We start from the raw sequence: 19114 nt of genomic DNA on the forward strand, positions 1-19114 counted from the left end.
CTTGTAAAAGTTCTCTCGGTTCGAACTCATTTTCCATTTTCGGCGGTAAGAGAACCGGAATAGGCAGTCAAATTTTGCGCACTTTAAGCATAAGGTGGAGGGCATTAACGTGGTTCACCAGAATATTAATAAAAAAGGGAACACGTCAATGAAAAGGGGGAAGGACTTTCTTGTTTTCTGGAGAATGATTAGGTACAAGCAACGGAGGCTCTGTAAGGCAAACGCTACATGCTTTGTGGATGACCAAATGATCCATCTTCACGACATATACATAGGAAGGAGGACGTATGAGGAGCTGAATTATGACAGTGTTTGGCCGAAAAACCATTAGGGCAATATTTGGAAGGGCATTTAAATCTGATCTTCTTCGTTTGATTTTCTCCATTTACCAATAACAAAACAGCTGGCATGAACCAAGCCCAATTATGGTCCTTTCCTAATAACTGACTTTTGCTGGAGGAACATAACAAAAATCCCACATTTTCCTCTTCTGTTATGCCAAATTCACCCCCACAGCTCTGAGAAAATTTTCGTATCTTCTTCTCAAAGAAAAAGACTACAAAATGGCTCGTTCCTCTGGTGATTGTTCGTCATCCTGTTGATTCCAGAGGGGTCCTTCAAATTGCTGTGTGTGTTACAAAATTTGAAGGACCCTTGGCCTTCCACATTCCTTACTGGCCTCCTTCAGAGGCCTGGTTTCATGGTATTTCTTTTCACAGGACGCTTGATTTGAAAGAAGAGAGTTTCTTGATCTGCGTTCAGACATGAGTTGCTTCCCCTGTTTCTCGTCACATGTTGAACTGATTAAGAAGGAGCACTTGACTCCAATCGAAGGTCACAACGCATCACACGCACCAGGTATGGCTGCATATGTTGCTTGTTTTCCTTTATTCTGTTGAATTACATCGTATGCGAAACTAGATGGTTCAAGTTCATCCACCATGTTCATATTGCCCCCAAAAACCCCACCATTTAAGTTTCATTTCTGCATCAGCCATCTTTTAGTATTTTCAAGGTTTGACCTAAAGGAGTCGGAAAATTTGGGCGGGAGTGGACTGTAATGCATTGTTGTTTCGGTAATTGGAGATCTGGAACGTAAAAGGTTGAGACTTCTATGGAATTACTGCAGATGCAAATATGAGTTGATTTTGCTCGTGCACTTTATTCTAGCTTATGTAACACAAAGAACATTGGGTGGGAGAATAGCCTAATAGAAAGGTACAATGTACTAGACTCTCCTTGAAATGTGGAAGATGAGTTGGGGGTACAAATTGATTTGCTCTGCTGATCTTCAAACAAAAAGTTCACACCTGTGGAGAGAACTTTTTCGTGGACATTATAAATTTGCCTTTGGCTATGCAATATTTGCTATCTATTCCACACATCAAATTCACAGCATGTGCCACTTTTGACCTTCGTGCTAGTGTTGTCGTTAAGTTGAACTAATGTTCAAAAAAGTCTGCTGGCGTAAATTTTCTGTCTTTCAATGCTGCAGGAGCTAAGAAGCAGAAACTACTTGATGAATCCCAAAACAAGCCAAACAAAGTGGACCATGAAAAAATCAAAGCGCAACATTTCACTTTTCGTGAGCTTGCATCTGCTACAAAAAATTTTCGACCAGAGTATCTGTTGGGAGAAGGCGGATTCAGTAGGGTATACAAGGGCACTCTTCAAGATAGTGGTCAGGTGATAAAAGTACCTTTCTAAGTTCTTTTTCTTTTCTTTTTCCCCAGGCAATTAAGTTCTTTGATTCACTACTTAGAATTTTGGACAGGAGGTGGCTATAAAGCAGCTTGACAGAAATGGATTACATGAAAACAAGGAGTTTCTTGATGAAGTTACGACGTTGAGTCTTGTACGCCATGACAATTTGGTCAACCTCCTCGGTTATTGCGCTGATGGTGATCAGAGGCTCCTGGTATATGAATACATGCCTGGGGGGACTATGGAAGATCATCTGCTTGGTACCAAAATTTTCCATCCGAACACAAAAGCGAACAAAAAAGGTACCTCTTCTTGTAATTTTTAAAGTTTAAATGGCAATATGATGCTTTTGGAATAACTGCTTGAGTTTGCATGCAAAGTTCTGTTGTCTACTTCTTTTGATGCTAAGAGAGCAGCTTCCAAGCTCCATTGAAGTATAATGTGTTTCACGAGATGACCCGTGCATATTTCCACCTCTTGCTCTGGAGAGAAATTTCTTTGTCTAATTAATGGCTGGATTTTATGCCAAAACTTAAATGCAGATATTGGGCCAAATGAGGAACCTTTGGACTGGTTCATGAGGATGAAGATTGCGTATGGCGCAGCAAAAGGTCTCGAGCATTTGCATGGTAGCTGCAATCCCCCTATTATACATGGTTATCTTAAGTCCACAAACATCTTGTTGGACAAAGAATTTAAGCCAAAGCTGTCTGATTTTGGACTGGCGAAGCTGGGATCTGCTGGTAATAAAATGCATGTGTCATCAAGGGTGATGAGGACTTATGGCTATTGTGCTCCAGAATACACAACAACAGGACAGTTAACACCAAAATCTGACGTGTACAGTTTTGGAGTAATTTTACTGGAGCTCATCAGTGGACGGAGAGTAATTGACACCACGAAACCCAGTGAGGAGCAAAATTTAGTTGCTTGGGTAATATGCATCTCTCATATTTGCATTTTTCTCATCAAACATTTTAAATTGCTTTATGTAATTGTTGTAATTGTGGGGCTTATACACCAGAATGAAAATATTTGACTAATTACGGAGTGCTTAGATAATATGCAGGCATCTCCGAAGTTCCGAGATCCTAAACTGTTCCCAAAAATGGCAGATCCACTGCTCCGGGGGAAATTTCTTGAGAAAGACTTAAATCAAGCTGTTGCTATTGCTGCAATGTGTCTGCAAGAGGAAGCATCAATGAGACCGCTGATGAGTGATATCGAGACTGCTCTCAGTTTTCTTTCAGGGGCATCAGACGAGAGACCATGCTCATCTCTTGTGGATCCTGAGCTTCATTCCCCCAAGGAAATTGATGGTCAAACAGAACATAATGACGACAGTGACAGCAGATAAGATTAATTCAGAGAACATTACGATCTGGAGGACATAGATAAGTCATGTTGAGATCAGTTTTCTTGGTGAGAAGAGGGCAGCAAATCGTTGTGGAAGCCAAATGATCAAAGTCTCATTCAAGTAACCCCAGCGCCATGTCATTGGCCAAAGAAGCCTTCTTAGAGAAAATGAAAGAAGCAGGACACAGATGAAACGGAAATGTCTCGTAAATGACAGGATCAGGTGCCACTCTCATCATGGAAATATTTTTTAGTCGTGAAACCAGCGTGAGATTGAATGGAAGCAGCTTAGGGATCCCGCAAAAGTTGCTAGGTAGATGTAATGGAGGTCATAACTTGACTATCATACGAAGTTGAAGGTGAGATTACAGAGGGTGAAGAGTTCCTTTAGGCAACAGAGGCAACCAAGATTAATAGAAATAGGAGTGTCTTCTAGGAAATAGAGCAGAGAGCAGCTGGCATTGAGGGATGACATCGGCTTTGTTTTTTGGTTTTCACCACTACATATTACATCCTGTGATTACGCCAAAATATAATCTAGGACTTGTTTGAGTCAGGCGCCTCTAATTGCTTACAGATTGGAGTGTTTAATCATGAATTGCCATTGGTCTCATTAGTTTTAACATGCGCTCATATTTGATGTTTCTTTATGAGAGGACTTTACGTTTTGATCTATAGTCCTTTTGCAATAAGGTAGTCTTATATCTCCCCAAAATTTTTCTAAAGTACCGTTCCCGGGGTTCACATTCACTCTTGAGACCCAGATTTTAGCCAATTTGAATCTCCGCAACTCTCAGAAAATGTCGTTAAAAAAACGAAACCCTCTTGGATCAAATAAAGTAGAACATCCAAATTGTCGAAAAAATCTGGCTCATGAGTAAATATTTTTCCACCAAATGCTCCGGAACTAGGGTTTAGCCTGTTGACGATCTTTTTATATCAAAGATGTCATCCTTACCTAACATTAGGAAAGCATCTCAATATCATCTTATTGATGGGGAACAAGGTCTACTCTGGACAAGCCCATCACCAAATCCTACCCACATGCCTTTTGTATTGTCTGATTTGGTTCATGCCTTCCTGTTGAGCATAGAAAATTAATCCAAGGATTCCCTCATGCTCTAATATCCAACCAGCTCAAAGAGTTCTGTTCTTCATGCCAAATGATCGGATACAAGCAAAAAGACAGACAGACGATGAGACCCTAACTCTCCCTATATTGTACTTCTCAGAAGGAATGTCTGAACATGGAGAAGATATTCTATCCTGAACAAGGGATCTTTTGGGTTATCAAAAGGTGAAGGGGCAGTGAAAACGACTGTTCTTTTACGCCCCTTTTTTCACTTTGCAAGCTTGTTTCAGCAAACGATTTGCATCGTTAAACTGTAATAACACCTGATGTTCATATTATGTCGCATCCGTTGACTTTAATCTTAAATTGTAAAAAAAACATTGAAGCAACTGCGGCCCTGCCAAATATCTGGCCCATTACTTTAACTTGACCAAAAAAAATAAAAAAAATCAGCCCCAGGATCAATCGGTTCTATTGTCTTAGCCTGATTAATCCACATCTATGTTTTTTTATCAGCACCATAAGTATTGTAAGTATCATTATTATCGTTATTAGGAAAAAAGTTACTAAAAACCCCAACCCATGCCTACTATAATACATTTATCCTAAACTTTTTTTCTTGGGACATCAAAAACCTTAAAATATGCCCACTGTAACATATTTATCCTAAATTTTTTCTTGTGACATAAAAAATCTCAAATTTGTATGCATGTGATACATCTACCCTTCATCAAAGTCCGATTAAATGATTTTTCAGCCAAAACAAGTTTTTTTATTTCACTTAAGTCACGTGGGTGCCATATTGGCGTTCATGTAAGCAAATTTTTAATAGTTCGATCGACATAATTTTGTTATAGGGTAAATATATCACACAAATACAAGTTTGAGATTTTGGTAACATAGAAAAACATATAGAGGAAATATGTCACAATAGGCATAGTTTACGGGTTTTTTTTTTAATGGCTTTTTCTCTTGTTATTATTATTATTACTATGATGTAAAAGGGATTTTTAAATTGTTTGTTTGAAGGCATCTACGGGATATATAATAGAGCACATAATGGAGTACCAGAGCTAGCAACGTGTTGGACCAAATGCGGATCATTTCCCAGACAATTTTATAATGGGGGATGAAAATAGCTGCCGACATCAGATGCACACAACAAAAGCATCACCAAGGTACTTTTAGGTAGAAAAATAAAAAAAAAAAAAAAAAAATCCATGTCTCGATCAATACACGGCGTAGGCTTTGCCAAAATGAAGCAGACAGACCCTCCAATCATTGAAAAGGTCAAAACTTGAGCACTTCAAAATAATATTATGTTAAATAGGAAGAGTTATGGTGGAGGTCCCTATCGGATATGCGATAGAGAATATGCATTTCCCTCCAAATGCATATAGACAGAGAACATTTCAAAGGTCTCACCCTGTGCTGCCCAGTGGTGGCTCTTCCATCCTCCATGGACTTGTCAATTTTTAGTGATCAGCCTGTCTTTTCAGTTGGTCCATTCTCTATTGCTTTCCCAAGAAAAAAGAATAAAACTTCATTTGCAAACTGTAATTGATAATCATATGGTTTATCAGGGTGACTAGTGTATTGGAGGCCACCAGTTTCTATCTCCAAGTTAGCTTATTAGCTCCAGGGTCTTCATTATTCAACTTATCTGAGGAAGCTTTGCAGCTGCAGCTTGTTCATGTTCACGCCTTCTCGCCTGATTTTATGAGATGGATGGTGAAGTGATAGTTGTGGCAGTCGATGCAAGTAAAAAGATCACAGATTATGCTCTCGAATGGGCAGTGCGCAATCTTACCAAGACTTCGGACTCTGTATTCCTACTCGCCGTTCTTCCTTCTAAAATTCATTCTCTTGCCGGTGCCCAAAGGACACATAAGTCTAAGACTTTGCGGTTTTTCTCTGGTGAGCATCTCAGAGACAGCAAATTTAGCTTGTTAATGCATTTCTCTAAATTCTCGTTGTATATTTGTGACCCTGTGATCATTCCTTAGGCTTGCTCAAGAAGTGGAATCGCGGCCATAATGAGAAGATTTCGTCAAATAACATAGCCCGGGCACTCAACAAAGGAGTAGAAACCGATCTAAACCTGAGGGTGAAAGGTGTTTGTGAGATTATGATGTGGCACCTATTTACAGTTCACAAAATCAAGCAGGTAATCACACTTTGTGTTTTATGATGACCAGTGATCATGTAGTTTTCAATTGCTAGTGTCATTTCTGACTCACATTATTGAGAGATAGGTGCACAATACAGTTAAAGTCATAGCAGATGCACAGCCGGGGTCAGTTGCGACTGCAGCTGGAGAGCTTGGAGCAACCTGGGTAGTTCTAGATTCGTAAGCACCCCTAATATTGCTTCCTCATCTCAATTCTCGTAAAAAGCATTATCCTTAATATCTAGGAGAAATCCCTGGTAACGAATTCTTCCTACTCTGAGTGATTAACAAGGGCAGAATTAACGCTGAGTTATTGCCTTTAAACTGCAGACGGCTGAAGAAAGAGGGCGATGACTGTTTGAAACAATTGATCTGTAACATTGTACTTGTAGACCACTCTATCCCAAGGATCCTGAGAGCGGTTAATCCCCATATTCGGAAGAAAATTAATACTAAGGCGGAGCAAAATGACCCCATGGTAGCTGACATGCTCGGCGTAGTTACTGCATACAATTCCAAAGATAATAGCAGTCCAGCGACTTGTAGCAGTCTCGGGTTCAGAAGTCCAGATACCAAGGCAGACACATCGTCCTCACTATCTACCACAGAGAAGGACCCCTTCTACTTGCTCAATGCTACGTCTACAGATGTGACACTGTACAGTTCACGTATACATCTCGATTCTCAGTACTTCCACCAGGAGACAAAAATCGAGGCTGCATTCAATCCCTCTGCAGAAAATTTTAATCATCAATTGGCGAGGAAGGTGTCAAACTCCAACATTGACAAGACACTTCTTAGAGCATCAGCTACTTCTTTGGAGCCAAAAAGGAAAAGCTATAGTGGTCCGCTGAAGACTAAAGGTGGTAAGCCAAAATGAACAACATATTGAAAGAGCTTCGCACTAATACACTAAAGCTGTTTGTTATTCTAAAACAGAAATGGCAAAGGGTGATAATTTCAAAGCAGCAAATGTGGTTCCAGCCCCAGCGAGAAGATCAGTAGATTCATCAAGCTTGTGGCCAAAAGCTGCCAGCCCACAACAGTCAAAAGAGCCGACCACAAGAAAAGACCCTTCAACTTGCCATGGCAATCAACCACCAGCAGTCCCTTCTTTAAGTATTCCACAGATATCGAGTGTCAGGAGAGCCATGTCTCTCTCAATTAAACATCCCCCAACACCTCCACCTCTCTGCTCTGTCTGTAAGCTTAAAGCTCCACATTTTGGTAAGGCTCCAAGGAAGTTCGGTTACAGAGAGATTGAAAGAGCTACCAATGGATTCGCAGCAGAAAACTTCTTGGCGGAGGGTGGATTCGGTCCTGTCTATAGAGGAGTGTTACCCGATGGACAAGTCATTGCAGTGAAACAGCACAAGTTCTTGAGTGCACAAGGTGCATCAGAGTTCTGTTCGGAAATTGAAGTGCTGAGTTGTGCACAGCATAAGAACTTGGTGATGTTAGTGGGCTATTGCATCAAACAGGATGGCTCCTCATATATGAGTTTGCTTGCAATGGTTCACTAGACAAGCATCTGTATGGTAATGCTCTGTAATGCTGTAGTTGTTTACGCTTCCTTTTGTTTTTGATCGGGCCATTTGCCATCAGAAGTTCCGATAAAGCCATATGGTGATAGAAAGTTGTGCATGCAAAAATTTCTTGATCTGATGGGAAAGTGAAATTTCCAGGAAAAGAGTCATCTGAGGTGCTGACCTGGCCTAATCGGATGAAGGTTGCAATAGGAGCTGCGAGAGGTTTGAGATATCTTCATGAAGATTGTCGAGTCGGATGCATTATACATAGAGACTTCAGGCCCAACAACATCCTCCTCACCCATGACTTTGAACCCATGGTGATTTCATCTTTATTCTTTACATATTTTTCAATACTTGTGCCTGGATTGCCTTCATTCCATGCATGAATTTTCTTTAAATTCTCGTATTTGCCTCTTCCTAAATGTGAACATGCTAGGAAAAATAATTATGTGATTCAGTGACCAACCTCTATAGCAGAAAAGAAGTGCCTCATAAATGCATGGGCTCTCAAGCATTGTGTTAGACTACATGAAGATGCAGTTTTGAGCATCACCTCATTACAATGCAGTCAATAGTTTGTTCATCTGTCAGTGAGAGCTGTGATTTGAATGAAACACAGTCCAAATATGCAAGTAGCGAGTGATTTTAGCTACTTACAGGTGTGTCTCACGTGTAGGTCGGTGATTTTGGCCTAGCAAGGTGGCAAGCAGATGGCCAGGCAGCTGAGGAGACACGGGTTGTTGGTGCATTTGGGTATCTACTGAATCTTACTGTTGTTCTGTCATAATCTTCTAATTCTCAGGATCACAATTTGGTTAAAAATGCTGTTCTTCCCATGGATATCTTACTGAAAACTCTAAAAGCTAATGGTTTTCTCTGTGCCATGTGAGACTATGATTGCATAGCTTGTTCGATTGTCTCAGTGAACTTCAGCGAAGCAATTGCATCCAGAGGCATACTTTCCTTAATGTTGGTATTGCCTATTAGCAAGCTTATCTGGAGTTCAACTGACTAATTTACTTGCAGAGTAAATTAATGGAGAGCCTTTTTTCCTACTTTTGTATTGCTTAATTTTTTGCCAGAAGCAGAGTCATCCATTTTTGGATTTTTTGGACCAGTTCTATGAAGCTGGTGTAGTAAGCAAGCACAGAATAATTGCTAAGTAGACCTAAGCGATCGATATTGTGTTGAATTTCCAGTCTAGCCTCCAGCGAATTATTTGTATCAGAGAAAATGGCTCTTACACATAAATTAATGTTTATGTAGGTACTTGGCTCCAGAGTATACTCAGACTGGGCTTATAACAGAGAAAGCTGATGTATACGCATATGGAATAGTTCTTTTGGAGTTACTAAGTGGCTTTAAGGCCACCGATTTCTCAAGAAGTACAGGAAAACAATTTGTGTCTGATTGGGCAAGTCCTCTCAGTATCTTGCATTCCACTGCATAGAGAAACTGCTAAGAACCATTATGTTGTTAGTTTATCAGTGGTAGCACTTACTTTGATTATCTAGCACTTACACCTTGGAAAAAATGGAACACAACAGTATGAGTTTAGTCTCTAATATCATTATTTTTCCTTCGTATGCTGTGCAGGGCCTTCCTTTGCTGAAAAGGGGGATGATTAATGGGATAATAGACCCTCAATTGTTGGACAAGTACGTAAAATGGGAAGTAAATGCCATGATGCATGCTGCAGAATTGTGCCTCTCGCCACTGCCAGAACAAAGACCAAGGATGTCGCAGGTATCTTTCAAAACCACCGGAAGCCTTTATATGTACCTAGAAAACAAATTACGCATTGTCAATAAATGAACCGATTTTTTTATTCTTTGAAGACTACACCCTTTTCCCCTCGACACTAGGACTTTCTGAAAGAACATTTCCTTTTGCAGGTGTTGAAAATACTGGACGGAGATTTCCCTGGTATTGCCTCTGCTTTTGCGCAGCATATTTCCGACAACCAAAGTGAAAACTTAGACAGCCAAAACACCTCTTGGGTGATGCATCATAATGTGAACGAAAATCCTTCCAGACTAAGTGAATAAAAACGAAATGGCCAAGATACTACATGCGAGCCAGCATTGCTTTCGGATGGTTGTGGAGCAGAAAGAAGTTCTCGTGCTTCAAATAGTTCAGAGAGGCTCTTAAGTGAAGAATACCAGGCATATTTACAGGGTTCATTGGCCAAATTTATACAGAATATGAGGGTACATTGATAGTTACATAAGTAGCTAAACAAGTGATTATGTTAGATGAATCAGTGTTGTAAATTTTTTGTGAACGGTATAGTTAACACATAGGATGCCAATCACTAACTGAGAGGGTTATGCAGAAGCATCTTCTGACTGGGCATATATTGGTTTTCACCACACAAGACTCATTCAATTTTTATTTATGCAGTGATGAGTTTCTACTTTCCCCATAAACTTCGGATTTCATAAGATTCTTGTGTGAGCATGGAAATCCAACTAGAATGGGAGGTATATAACATTCCTGCCAAGTGTAATGAAGTGCCTTATAGAAGAGCTGTGGTCATTAGCTTCTGTTTTCAATAAAAAAAAAGAACCACACCAGCTTCTCATTGAACAGTGAATAACCATTGAACTGTTTTCTGTAATTCAGGAACAGGTACTTTAATAGCAGACGCTCTTCGCAAAAGCATATTTCAAAAGTGAGATTTCGGATAAGATGAGACAGTTAAGTGTTCTTGGAGATTATATATACTAATGGAACTTGCATAAAAGGAACTTACTCATCTCCCTGCTCATAAATTTTATAACCCTCGTAAGGAAGATAACTAACCAGAAATGATATTTCTCCTTGTCTGCTGAGATTCCTTGATTTATTGGTAAATTTGGAATATCATGTCCAATATGCAGTATTGATGCAGCATTCAACATTTTCCAATATAAGGTCCTTCAGCATACTTAGCAGATTACTTTAATGTAAAGCAAATCATCTTCTCAAACTCTAGCTTTGGTATTTGTTCTATATGGCCGAAATTCTAAGGGAACATATAAACAACGCAAGGAGTATAACATAGATGATGTACAAGCTAGCATCACGAGGATTAAATGATCAATAATAAAAAATCAAGTATTAGGAATAGGAGTATATTTTAAGAATATTATAGAAGATAAAAGCTTGAGCATTATGTGCAAAAAATTTCACCCTACGTGTCAGAACTGAAAACTATAGCATCACGTATATATGTGACTGGAAGTATTTGACAGGAAAAGCGAAAGTACTTTGTAAAGCCTAGCTTGTAAATTGGCTATCCATCTCTCTTCCCCTTTCTCTTCTTAATTGCTGATATGTGAAAACTTTCTCAAGCATACTGCTGCAAGAAATCTTGTCTCCGCTATGGTAGAATATCTAGTTTGCAGCAAGCTAATGAATATTGTCGGGTGGAAAATTATTATAGACTAAAGAACACAGACAGAAAATTCCATGTTTATTGTGATTGCAATACCTCCAAGCATGCATTGCACAGAAATTTGGGAATTATTTCTTAGCAATCGACACTTTGTGCATAAGCAAGCATGAATATAGTACATTATCTCCTTAATCTGTGCTAGAGAATCCCCAAAGACTCATGTTTTCCATGGTGTGTGTGTGAGAGAAATGATCATATATAGACGAGGTAAAGGTTATCTATGGACTTCCAAGAGGCTTAACGATGAATCCCCAAGGACTCACAAAACAGGCCTGACAGAAAAAAAGACTAGAAGCAAAACTTTTTTAGTTAGGGAGTTTCAAGGAGTCTCCTCGTCTCGAAACTCAAAGACTTCCACCCTCAAGTTGTTGTCATCCTCGCCTGGAAGGGTAAATCTTACTCTGCGGCCAGATAACTTGTTCTTATTTTTCTTTAAACAAGATTTCAATTTGAAGACGTCATTCTGAGCTCCATCATAACGTCCTTGCATATTTTGGCAATCACCGGAACCAATGGATACTTTGCCATCAATATGCATATCAAAGTACAACTCGTTTCCAATTTGCTGGTCTCCATAGTGGGGGCTTTCCGCATCTCCGCAAGAACCTGGAGACTGACATTTCACTGGCCAGTGAAAGCCACCCTCTTCAGGGAAGACTCTTGCCAACCTTCGGAATCTCCTGCAGGTCCATCTGCTTCACTTTGGAGCCAAAAAGTAAAGCTATCTGATGATTTTCTGGGTTTTTCAAGATACTGCTCCTTGGAGGGTGTTCCTTCAGACTGACAGCCAGAGATTCCTGAATCAGGTTCTCCCAGCGTGGGACTTTTCATATTCAGACAAGGATGGGAGGATGGTCTTTTCATGACAGGGTAATAGTCACCACTAGCATACTTCGGACGAGAGAGTTTTGCAGGGCTAAGTTTATTTTCTAATGTCACTCTCGTGTGGAAATTAGTACTGTCTGGGGAATTCTTCCCAACAAACAAATCAAGATGCTGTTTAGTTTGGGACAGCAGCAGAGAATGATGATGCCCAACTGGATGCACCGATCTTCGATTTCCTTTGACATATCCTTCAGGCTTGTAACTTGGCGTATTTTGGCGAGCACCAGGAGATCGTCTCTTCAAGAGGTGATGAGTGGGTGTCACTTCTTTTGAAGCATCATAGGTGCATGATTTTTCAAGAAATTGTTTGCATGATTTATGCCTGGAACCTGCTTTATTTCTTTCATTTGATGGAGAAACAAGGCCTTGTTGTCGCTGCTGCTGCAGGATCTCACCCAATTGATCAAGACAGTGCTTTTTTGAGGACGTGAGGTTTCCTGCATAACATTCACCAAGCCAGCATCTTTCAGTTTTCTGGCACGCATTTGGAGATCTCCTTTTCACTATTTTCGTCCTTTCAGAAGAAGAATCATACGGACACGATCCTAATCGAAACAATTCACTTGCGCGTTCACTCTCTTTATCTTCACTTCCACAGGAGTCCGGGCTTTCCTGCCGATTCAAGAGCTCACATGGAAAGGCTTTGCGCCGCAGCAAGCCACGGATTGTATGGAATGGGACGATATAAAAGACGTCACCAGGTTGCAAGAACGACTCGGGCTGAACAACTATCCAGGGGAACTTGAACACGTCAGGGCGAGTCACGAAGTGTCTGGGATTTTTCTTCATGACTTCAGCAGCAGTGATCGGTTTTTTATGCGTTTCGGTGAGGCCTCCTGGATGCACCAGCTTCACCACAGGCTTCTTGCGGGTAATCGCATCCATCGCTTATGATGTGGTGGAGATTTTGGATCAGGAGACAGCCGAATGGATGGGGGCCGGGATATAAGCCCGCTCGTTTAGCCTTATCCTAGAGAGGGGACCTTGTTGCTGGCGTAGGTAACCATGTAACCTGGGAATTGATGTTCTATGTAGTTTGTCTTAAGCAGAATGATATTTTCGATGGTTCTGGATATTATCTATGCAATAATACACGTCCTCTTCAAACTGTTGGCTTCAGCCATTGACGCGGCGGTTTTGTTTCGGTTCTTTGATAGCTCCTTCTGTGGGACAGGGAGAGCGAAAACTCAGTCTGGACGATTTGGTTGTACTCATCATAAAAGCAACCAATTTGGGAGCAAGTGATAATATCTTGCAACCTTGTCTTCTGCCATGAAATTTGAAATTTGAGACACTTGTTGGGCAATTCCCTTCCTAATCTACTAGGCATCTAGGTTGTCATGTTTCTTCAGTTTGCTAGTATCAGAATTTCGAGTGATCTGCTAAGATTTGTTGTTTTGCCTTAATGTTCAGAGTTTTAGCATACCATTCACTCCGTTCCTAGACTTGTTACTCTTAGTTCAGACGAAGATCAACCCAATTCACAGATCTTCGAATATAATTGTCTCCTTTGTACTTCTTTTATATAAAAGAGCTCGACCTAAATGAAGATTCAGCTCCTAATTCGATTCCATGGCAGCGAGCGCCACGAAAATGGACTAAGAGACATGGTTTTCATCAGCAGGCACAATTTTCCATAATCGGCAGAAACATGAGCAAATAGAACAATCACTCAAATTATCACTAAAACGTGCAAAATTGGAAGACACCATAAGATAATTTCCGATGTTCCCGTCCCGTGCATGGTGAGCTTATAAACTGGTTTCATCTTCGTCATAAGCCTATGGTAAGATTGCCAGATGAAGTCCATGAAAGCATCCGTTTGCAACTAAAGTGGAGGAGACATCCCATTCCAAAAAGAGCCAGATAAGGTTTCACAAGAATTGATCCCAACACACCTTTACGTTGACATGATAACCATATAAAAGAGTTCTTTCTCTAGCCAAAGGAAAACTATCAAAAAGATGCTAAGTATCAACGATTTGGTATGGAGTGTCAGCAGGATTGACTAGGGGTCCATGCCAAGCATACCAAAGCTCCGGGGCTAAATCGGGGTTGATCACTGTAACTCTTCTCATTGTCTCTCCAGCACAAAAACACTGACCAACCTGTTACAAACAAGTAGGCAGAGCACAAAGTGGTGGCGGTGGCGGTGGCGACGGCGGCGGCAGAGTAGGACCCTCCACTTTTTGCTCAGTGTATGAAAAGCAACACATTTAAATAAATACAATCAGTAGTCTTGCTTACTGGGGCATTCAGATGCCCTGTGCCCTGGACGCCCACATACAAAGCACGATCCTCCGAAGCTCCTGTCATGACACCATGCCATATGAGTGAGATTTACATGACCATGTCAAGTATGTCATTGGCGATTGAAAAGGAATCTAATTGCTAAACGATGGAGGATAATGTATCACATGTCCAACACAAGTCTGCAACGCTACATCAATTCCATATGTACCAAGAGCGGACAAAGTTGCTCGAGGAATACTTGCAACATTTGCATAGGCAAAAGATATACCTGTCCCTCGAAGATGACCTACTGGATTGCCTACCACCTATAAGCCAATCATTATCATTGTTTCTTGAGGGGCGACTCCAGCTACTTTCAGTTCTGGAACCTCGGCCACCACGCCTAAATAGACCATCATCACCATCAGCATCATGACCACTGCCCCAACTTCGGGATGATCTTGATCCTCTCCGGTCTCTAGGACTTGGCCGACGACTCCTGTCTCTGCTAGAAAATTTACCATAGAAATCACTAGGGGGCCCATCATCTTGCAGAGCAGGTAACTGTCAATATACAAGAAAAGTGAATTAGCTTTGAAAATGCAATTAGCACCAAAACTGATGCTATGGCAATCTAAGCATGGAAGCAACTGCATTTAAGTGAACCATAGTAATCTCAACCCTATGAGGTATCTTGAGCCCTCATACAACCTTGGAAATTCTTGTAATAGTGTTCCCAGGTGGCGTTGGCTGACTCAGCAACTCCTTTGCAATCTCCTCAGGAATATCAAAAACCGCCGCTTGAACCTGTCATTGGCACCATAAACTATATGAAAAAAATGTACAGCCAAGAACAAAACTGTAACAGGAAAATTTATAAAGATAGTGTGCTCTGGTTTGGTAGATACCCTTTCATCTGCAACCAAATATATCTTCCCTAGTTCATCTGCCGCCGGAGAATAGACATCAGATAGAAATCCAGTGACGGATCGGGCAGAAAGGAAACCTCTAGAATAAGCTGGATCCCGAGTCAATTGCAGCGTAACCCAACCCTACAACACATTTGTCCAGTAGAACATTATAAGATACAGCAGCAGGCACAATTTTCCATAATCTCAAATTACCAGTTAATCAGCAGAAACATACAAAAACCATGTTCTGAAAGACCAATTGGTATCAATTGCTATATAAATGCACTTTCTCAAAATTTGACAGCACATAGGATCAACAAATTATTTTCCCGACATAAATGGTCCATGCTCCAATAAGCAACCACTTCTTTTCCTAAATCTTGAAATAAATCTATTAAAAGGTAGGGTTAAAGAAAGCACAGATGACAAACAAAATTGCCACAGATGTCTCTGATTTACCTGCTCATGATTTATAAGAGACCGAGATGTAGGAGGTTGCGAAAAACCACTCAAATGAGCCAAAGCAGCAGCTAGAGCATTTACACCTTGCTCTTCAATTAGTTTTTGTGCTGTTGGAGTGAAAAACGTTACAGACTCAGGATGAACTGCTTTGAGGGTCGCAACAACTTGCTCAGCGGATGACTCCAAAATTTCATGCATTGCTGGAGGGCTAATAAACTCAAATGTGCAACCTACATCTCGCTCAATGGATCTGACAGTTCTCCTTTGACTACTTGTATACATTAAGATAGCAGTTCCTTCTTTCCCAGCGCGTCCAGTACGACCAGACCGATGGACAAAAGTCTCTGAATCATTTGGCAGTTCATAGTGGATGACCTGGCATTAGGAGTTGCATACTCTTGTTAATCTTATACACATAGCTTTGTGAGAGGAATAACTAATTGTGCAGGTAAACAAACATAAAAAACTAAATAACCTACGAGATCAACATTAGGGATATCCAGCCCACGAGATGCAACATCAGTAGCAACAAGAACAGTGAACTTCCCTGCCGGAAACCATTAAGAGTTCTCTCCCTCTGATGCTGAGAGATATCCCCATGCAATGCTTCAGAGGCAATGATACTCGTTAATGCCATTGACACCTCATCTGCATCTCTTTTAGTCTGCGTGAAAACAATGGTCTTCCCACCTTTCGCATACACCTAAGATAGATATACAAAAAAGTCATTTATCTAGTAAAAGCACAATCTATTAAAGCCTACCATAAAGCATGTAGGCAAGAACAAAATCAAAGCCTTCTTCCACTAAGCAGGAAGAATCTTAAGAAACAGCATGATAGAGAAATTCAGGACATATGCCTAATGGGAGACATCCATATGCAAATGTTAGCGAATCAAATAAGCATCTTGATTGGGGAAAAAGATACCAAATATGAGGGAAGCATCTCCTACCGTGATGAGATCACTTAGAATGGTACGCTTTGAAGTTGGAGTTGCTGATATGGCATAAATTTTAATTCCCTCTGCGAGTTTTTCATCTTGTTCTCCAACCTACATCAGGGAAATAAAGAGCAGGCAAACCACATAAGTCATCACTCGGCATTTTGATGAGCCACACTCCTCCATTTCTACGACTGTACTATGCAAAAATTCAGGCTTATACCCAATATCGGATCATGCAAGAAGTTTGGGCAGACGGAGACAGAGATTGTTATCGAGAGAAGAACTTTACCAAGTCTATTGTCAAAGGATTGTTCAAGTGCTTTCTCGCCAGTTTCTTCACCCAACCAGGCATTGTGGCGGAGAAAAGCATGCTCTGTCGCTGTGAGGGAAGCTTTTCCAAGATCATTTCCACATCTTCCTCAAAACCAACGGCAAGCATCTGATCAGCTTCATCAAGTACCAAAAATTCCACTTCTCCCAATTTAAGGCTGTTACTCTTGATCAAATCAATGAGTCGACCAGGAGTCCCGACAACTACATCGACCCCCCGGGAAAGGGCACTTTGTTGGGTAACGTAAGAAACCCCACCATAAACACACACGGTGTTTAAGTAAGGTGCGGATTCCTTAATTTCTTTCTCTACTTGTTTTGCTAATTCCCTCGTTGGTGCTAGGGCCAAAACTCTAGGAAGTCGCCCGCGTCTGAGAGACATTTACAGTATAATGTGTCATTAAAAAAATGCTCAAACATTGGAGGTCACCAAGATAATCAAAATTATTACTCAAATACCTCGGACTTCTATGTTCATCACCATCAGTAAGACGCTTCAGTATGGGAATCCCAAAAGCTAAAGTCTTCCCTGTTCCAGTCTTTGCACGAGCAATTAAATCACGCCCTTCAAGCGCGGGGGTTAACACCGCTCTCTAACAATCACAGAATAGTACAAGGAACGTGAGTTTGCCATTGAAAACATGAAGAAACTTTAGTAGAGTGAACAGTGAAGAGGGAAAAGTAATGAGTGATGAGTGAACTATCCTAGTGCTGGCAAAAGTAAAGAAACCAAATATCGAGCCGATTAGAAAAAAAACGTTTTCTGCCTGTGTAAAGCCTTAGTCCCAACAACATCTTAATGTTAAACAGCTCAATTTTCATCCTAGGATAGTCGTCTAATGTAAGCTACCACAGAACATGCCAGAATACCTATTATAATTGCCTGCACTCAACTCCATCTGTGGTTCGCCCAGTACATTAAAAAAGGCCAAAGTTTTCCACTTAATTATCCAGCCATCAGGGTACGCTCGAAAAAAGAAAAACTCAGCCAGCAATAAGCAACAGCTATTCACACCAAAACGAAAATATTGGATAACACGGGGAAGGAAAGAAAGAACAAAGCATACTTGAATGGGAAAGAGTTGGGTAATGCCACGTTTCTCAAGAGATTCCACGAGCCTCTGAGGCAAACCCAGCTTGGAGAGAGCAAGCTCGTCCTCGCTCACTCTCTCAGCCTTGCCGCCCTCCGACAGGAAGCCACCCTCATCCTCACTCGCGTCAACCTCGCTCTCCGAGAACCCACCGGTCCCCAACTTCTTGAAAGCCTCCTCACTCAGCACCGAGTTCGGCGTGGCGATGGCAGACGTCACGAAGCTGCTCAGGCTCCGCCTAAGCCCGCACCTTTTCACGCACCCACTTTCTAAAAGCCCAAAGGGTCTTCGGACATGGCACTCGCTGGACGAACAGAGCAAGGAATTGAAGTGGGGCTTCTCCGAAAACGACAGAGAAGCCACGGCACCAGCCGCCGACGCAGCAGACCCCGCCGCCGCCGCCGCCGCCGCCGTCGGGGTCGGTTTCCTCGACGTCTCCAGAGACTGGCCGCCGTGGCAAATGAAAGACGTGGTCAGCGACCGACAAGCCATTGAAGACGGCACCGGAGAACGCTAAGCGGCGCAGGACTTGGGAGTGAAATTCGGTGCCTTGGGTAGGCTGCAAGAAGGAGCAGATATTTCTGGAAGAGAGAGAGGGAGGCAGGGCTTTACGGAGGGATAAGGTCACGTAGAGGGAGAGAAATGGAGGAGAGATTCTATGGCCTTCTATCCTCCACCTCTGTCTCCGTTTGCTCCCGCTATGCTATCGTTTTCTCTTTATAGAGAGAGGGCGAATGGAACCAGAAAGAAGATAATTTCCTGCCAAATACTGACAGAGAGATAAGAAACTGGGTGGTTCTTGCTCGGTCCATTGACAGAAATGGGCCGATGCCCGATCCAGTCACTGGATTTACAGCCCATGGAGCTCTCTTGTGGCCCATTTCTCCTAGTACTAGGTTTGATTTTCTCCTTCATATTCTTGGTTTGTGCCCATTTGACATCCAGGACGGATGCACGGACGGCCGGCTTTACAGATACGTTCTTTAT

General features: G+C 41.5%; 4 protein-coding genes across 5 annotated transcripts; 3 read left to right on the plus strand and 1 right to left on the minus strand.

The window, feature by feature from the left end:
• Positions 1-73: 73 nt before the first annotated feature.
• On the plus strand, positions 74-3710 carry LOC104416499 (probable serine/threonine-protein kinase PBL25). 2 transcript variants are annotated; one of them, XM_010027887.3, is made up of 5 exons: positions 74-858; positions 1496-1686; positions 1775-2006; positions 2247-2638; positions 2774-3710. In XM_010027887.3, exons 1-5 carry the CDS (start codon positions 765-767, stop codon positions 3059-3061), a joined length of 1197 nt encoding a protein of 398 aa, XP_010026189.2. In that variant the 5' UTR covers positions 74-764; the 3' UTR covers positions 3062-3710. The 2 variants fall into 2 exon arrangements, with proteins under 2 accessions (XP_010026189.2, XP_039157030.1); XM_039301096.1 differs by having other exon boundaries at positions 2763-2880.
• Positions 3711-5750: 2040 nt separating this feature from the next.
• LOC104416498 (inactive protein kinase SELMODRAFT_444075) lies at positions 5751-8070 on the plus strand. Its single transcript, XM_010027886.3, has 6 exons — positions 5751-6049; positions 6139-6299; positions 6388-6482; positions 6633-7168; positions 7242-7840; positions 7988-8070. The coding sequence occupies exons 1-5, from the start codon at positions 5857-5859 to the stop codon at positions 7823-7825; spliced, it is 1569 nt and encodes a 522-aa protein (XP_010026188.3). The 5' UTR covers positions 5751-5856; the 3' UTR covers positions 7826-7840; positions 7988-8070.
• LOC120287752 (inactive protein kinase SELMODRAFT_444075-like) lies at positions 7832-10345 on the plus strand. Its single transcript, XM_039301102.1, has 5 exons — positions 7832-8151; positions 8511-8587; positions 9101-9248; positions 9431-9580; positions 9730-10345. Exons 1-5 carry the CDS (start codon positions 8026-8028, stop codon positions 9880-9882), a joined length of 654 nt encoding a protein of 217 aa, XP_039157036.1. The 5' UTR covers positions 7832-8025; the 3' UTR covers positions 9883-10345.
• Positions 10346-13975: 3630 nt separating this feature from the next.
• Positions 13976-18834, minus strand: LOC104456915 (DEAD-box ATP-dependent RNA helicase 3, chloroplastic). Its single transcript, XM_010071819.3, is given in 11 exon segments — positions 13976-14467; positions 14680-14954; positions 15102-15197; positions 15299-15442; positions 15761-16138; positions 16243-16313; positions 16316-16466; positions 16716-16814; positions 16996-17407; positions 17496-17629; positions 18104-18834. Coding segments are annotated over 11 exon segments (2355 nt in total). The 5' UTR covers positions 18620-18834; the 3' UTR covers positions 13976-14388.
• Between the last annotated feature and the right edge of the window lie 280 nt (positions 18835-19114).

Source organism: Eucalyptus grandis, chromosome 8, assembly GCF_016545825.1.
Source record: "Eucalyptus grandis isolate ANBG69807.140 chromosome 8, ASM1654582v1, whole genome shotgun sequence".
Taxonomy (NCBI): Eukaryota; Viridiplantae; Streptophyta; class Magnoliopsida; order Myrtales; family Myrtaceae; genus Eucalyptus; species Eucalyptus grandis.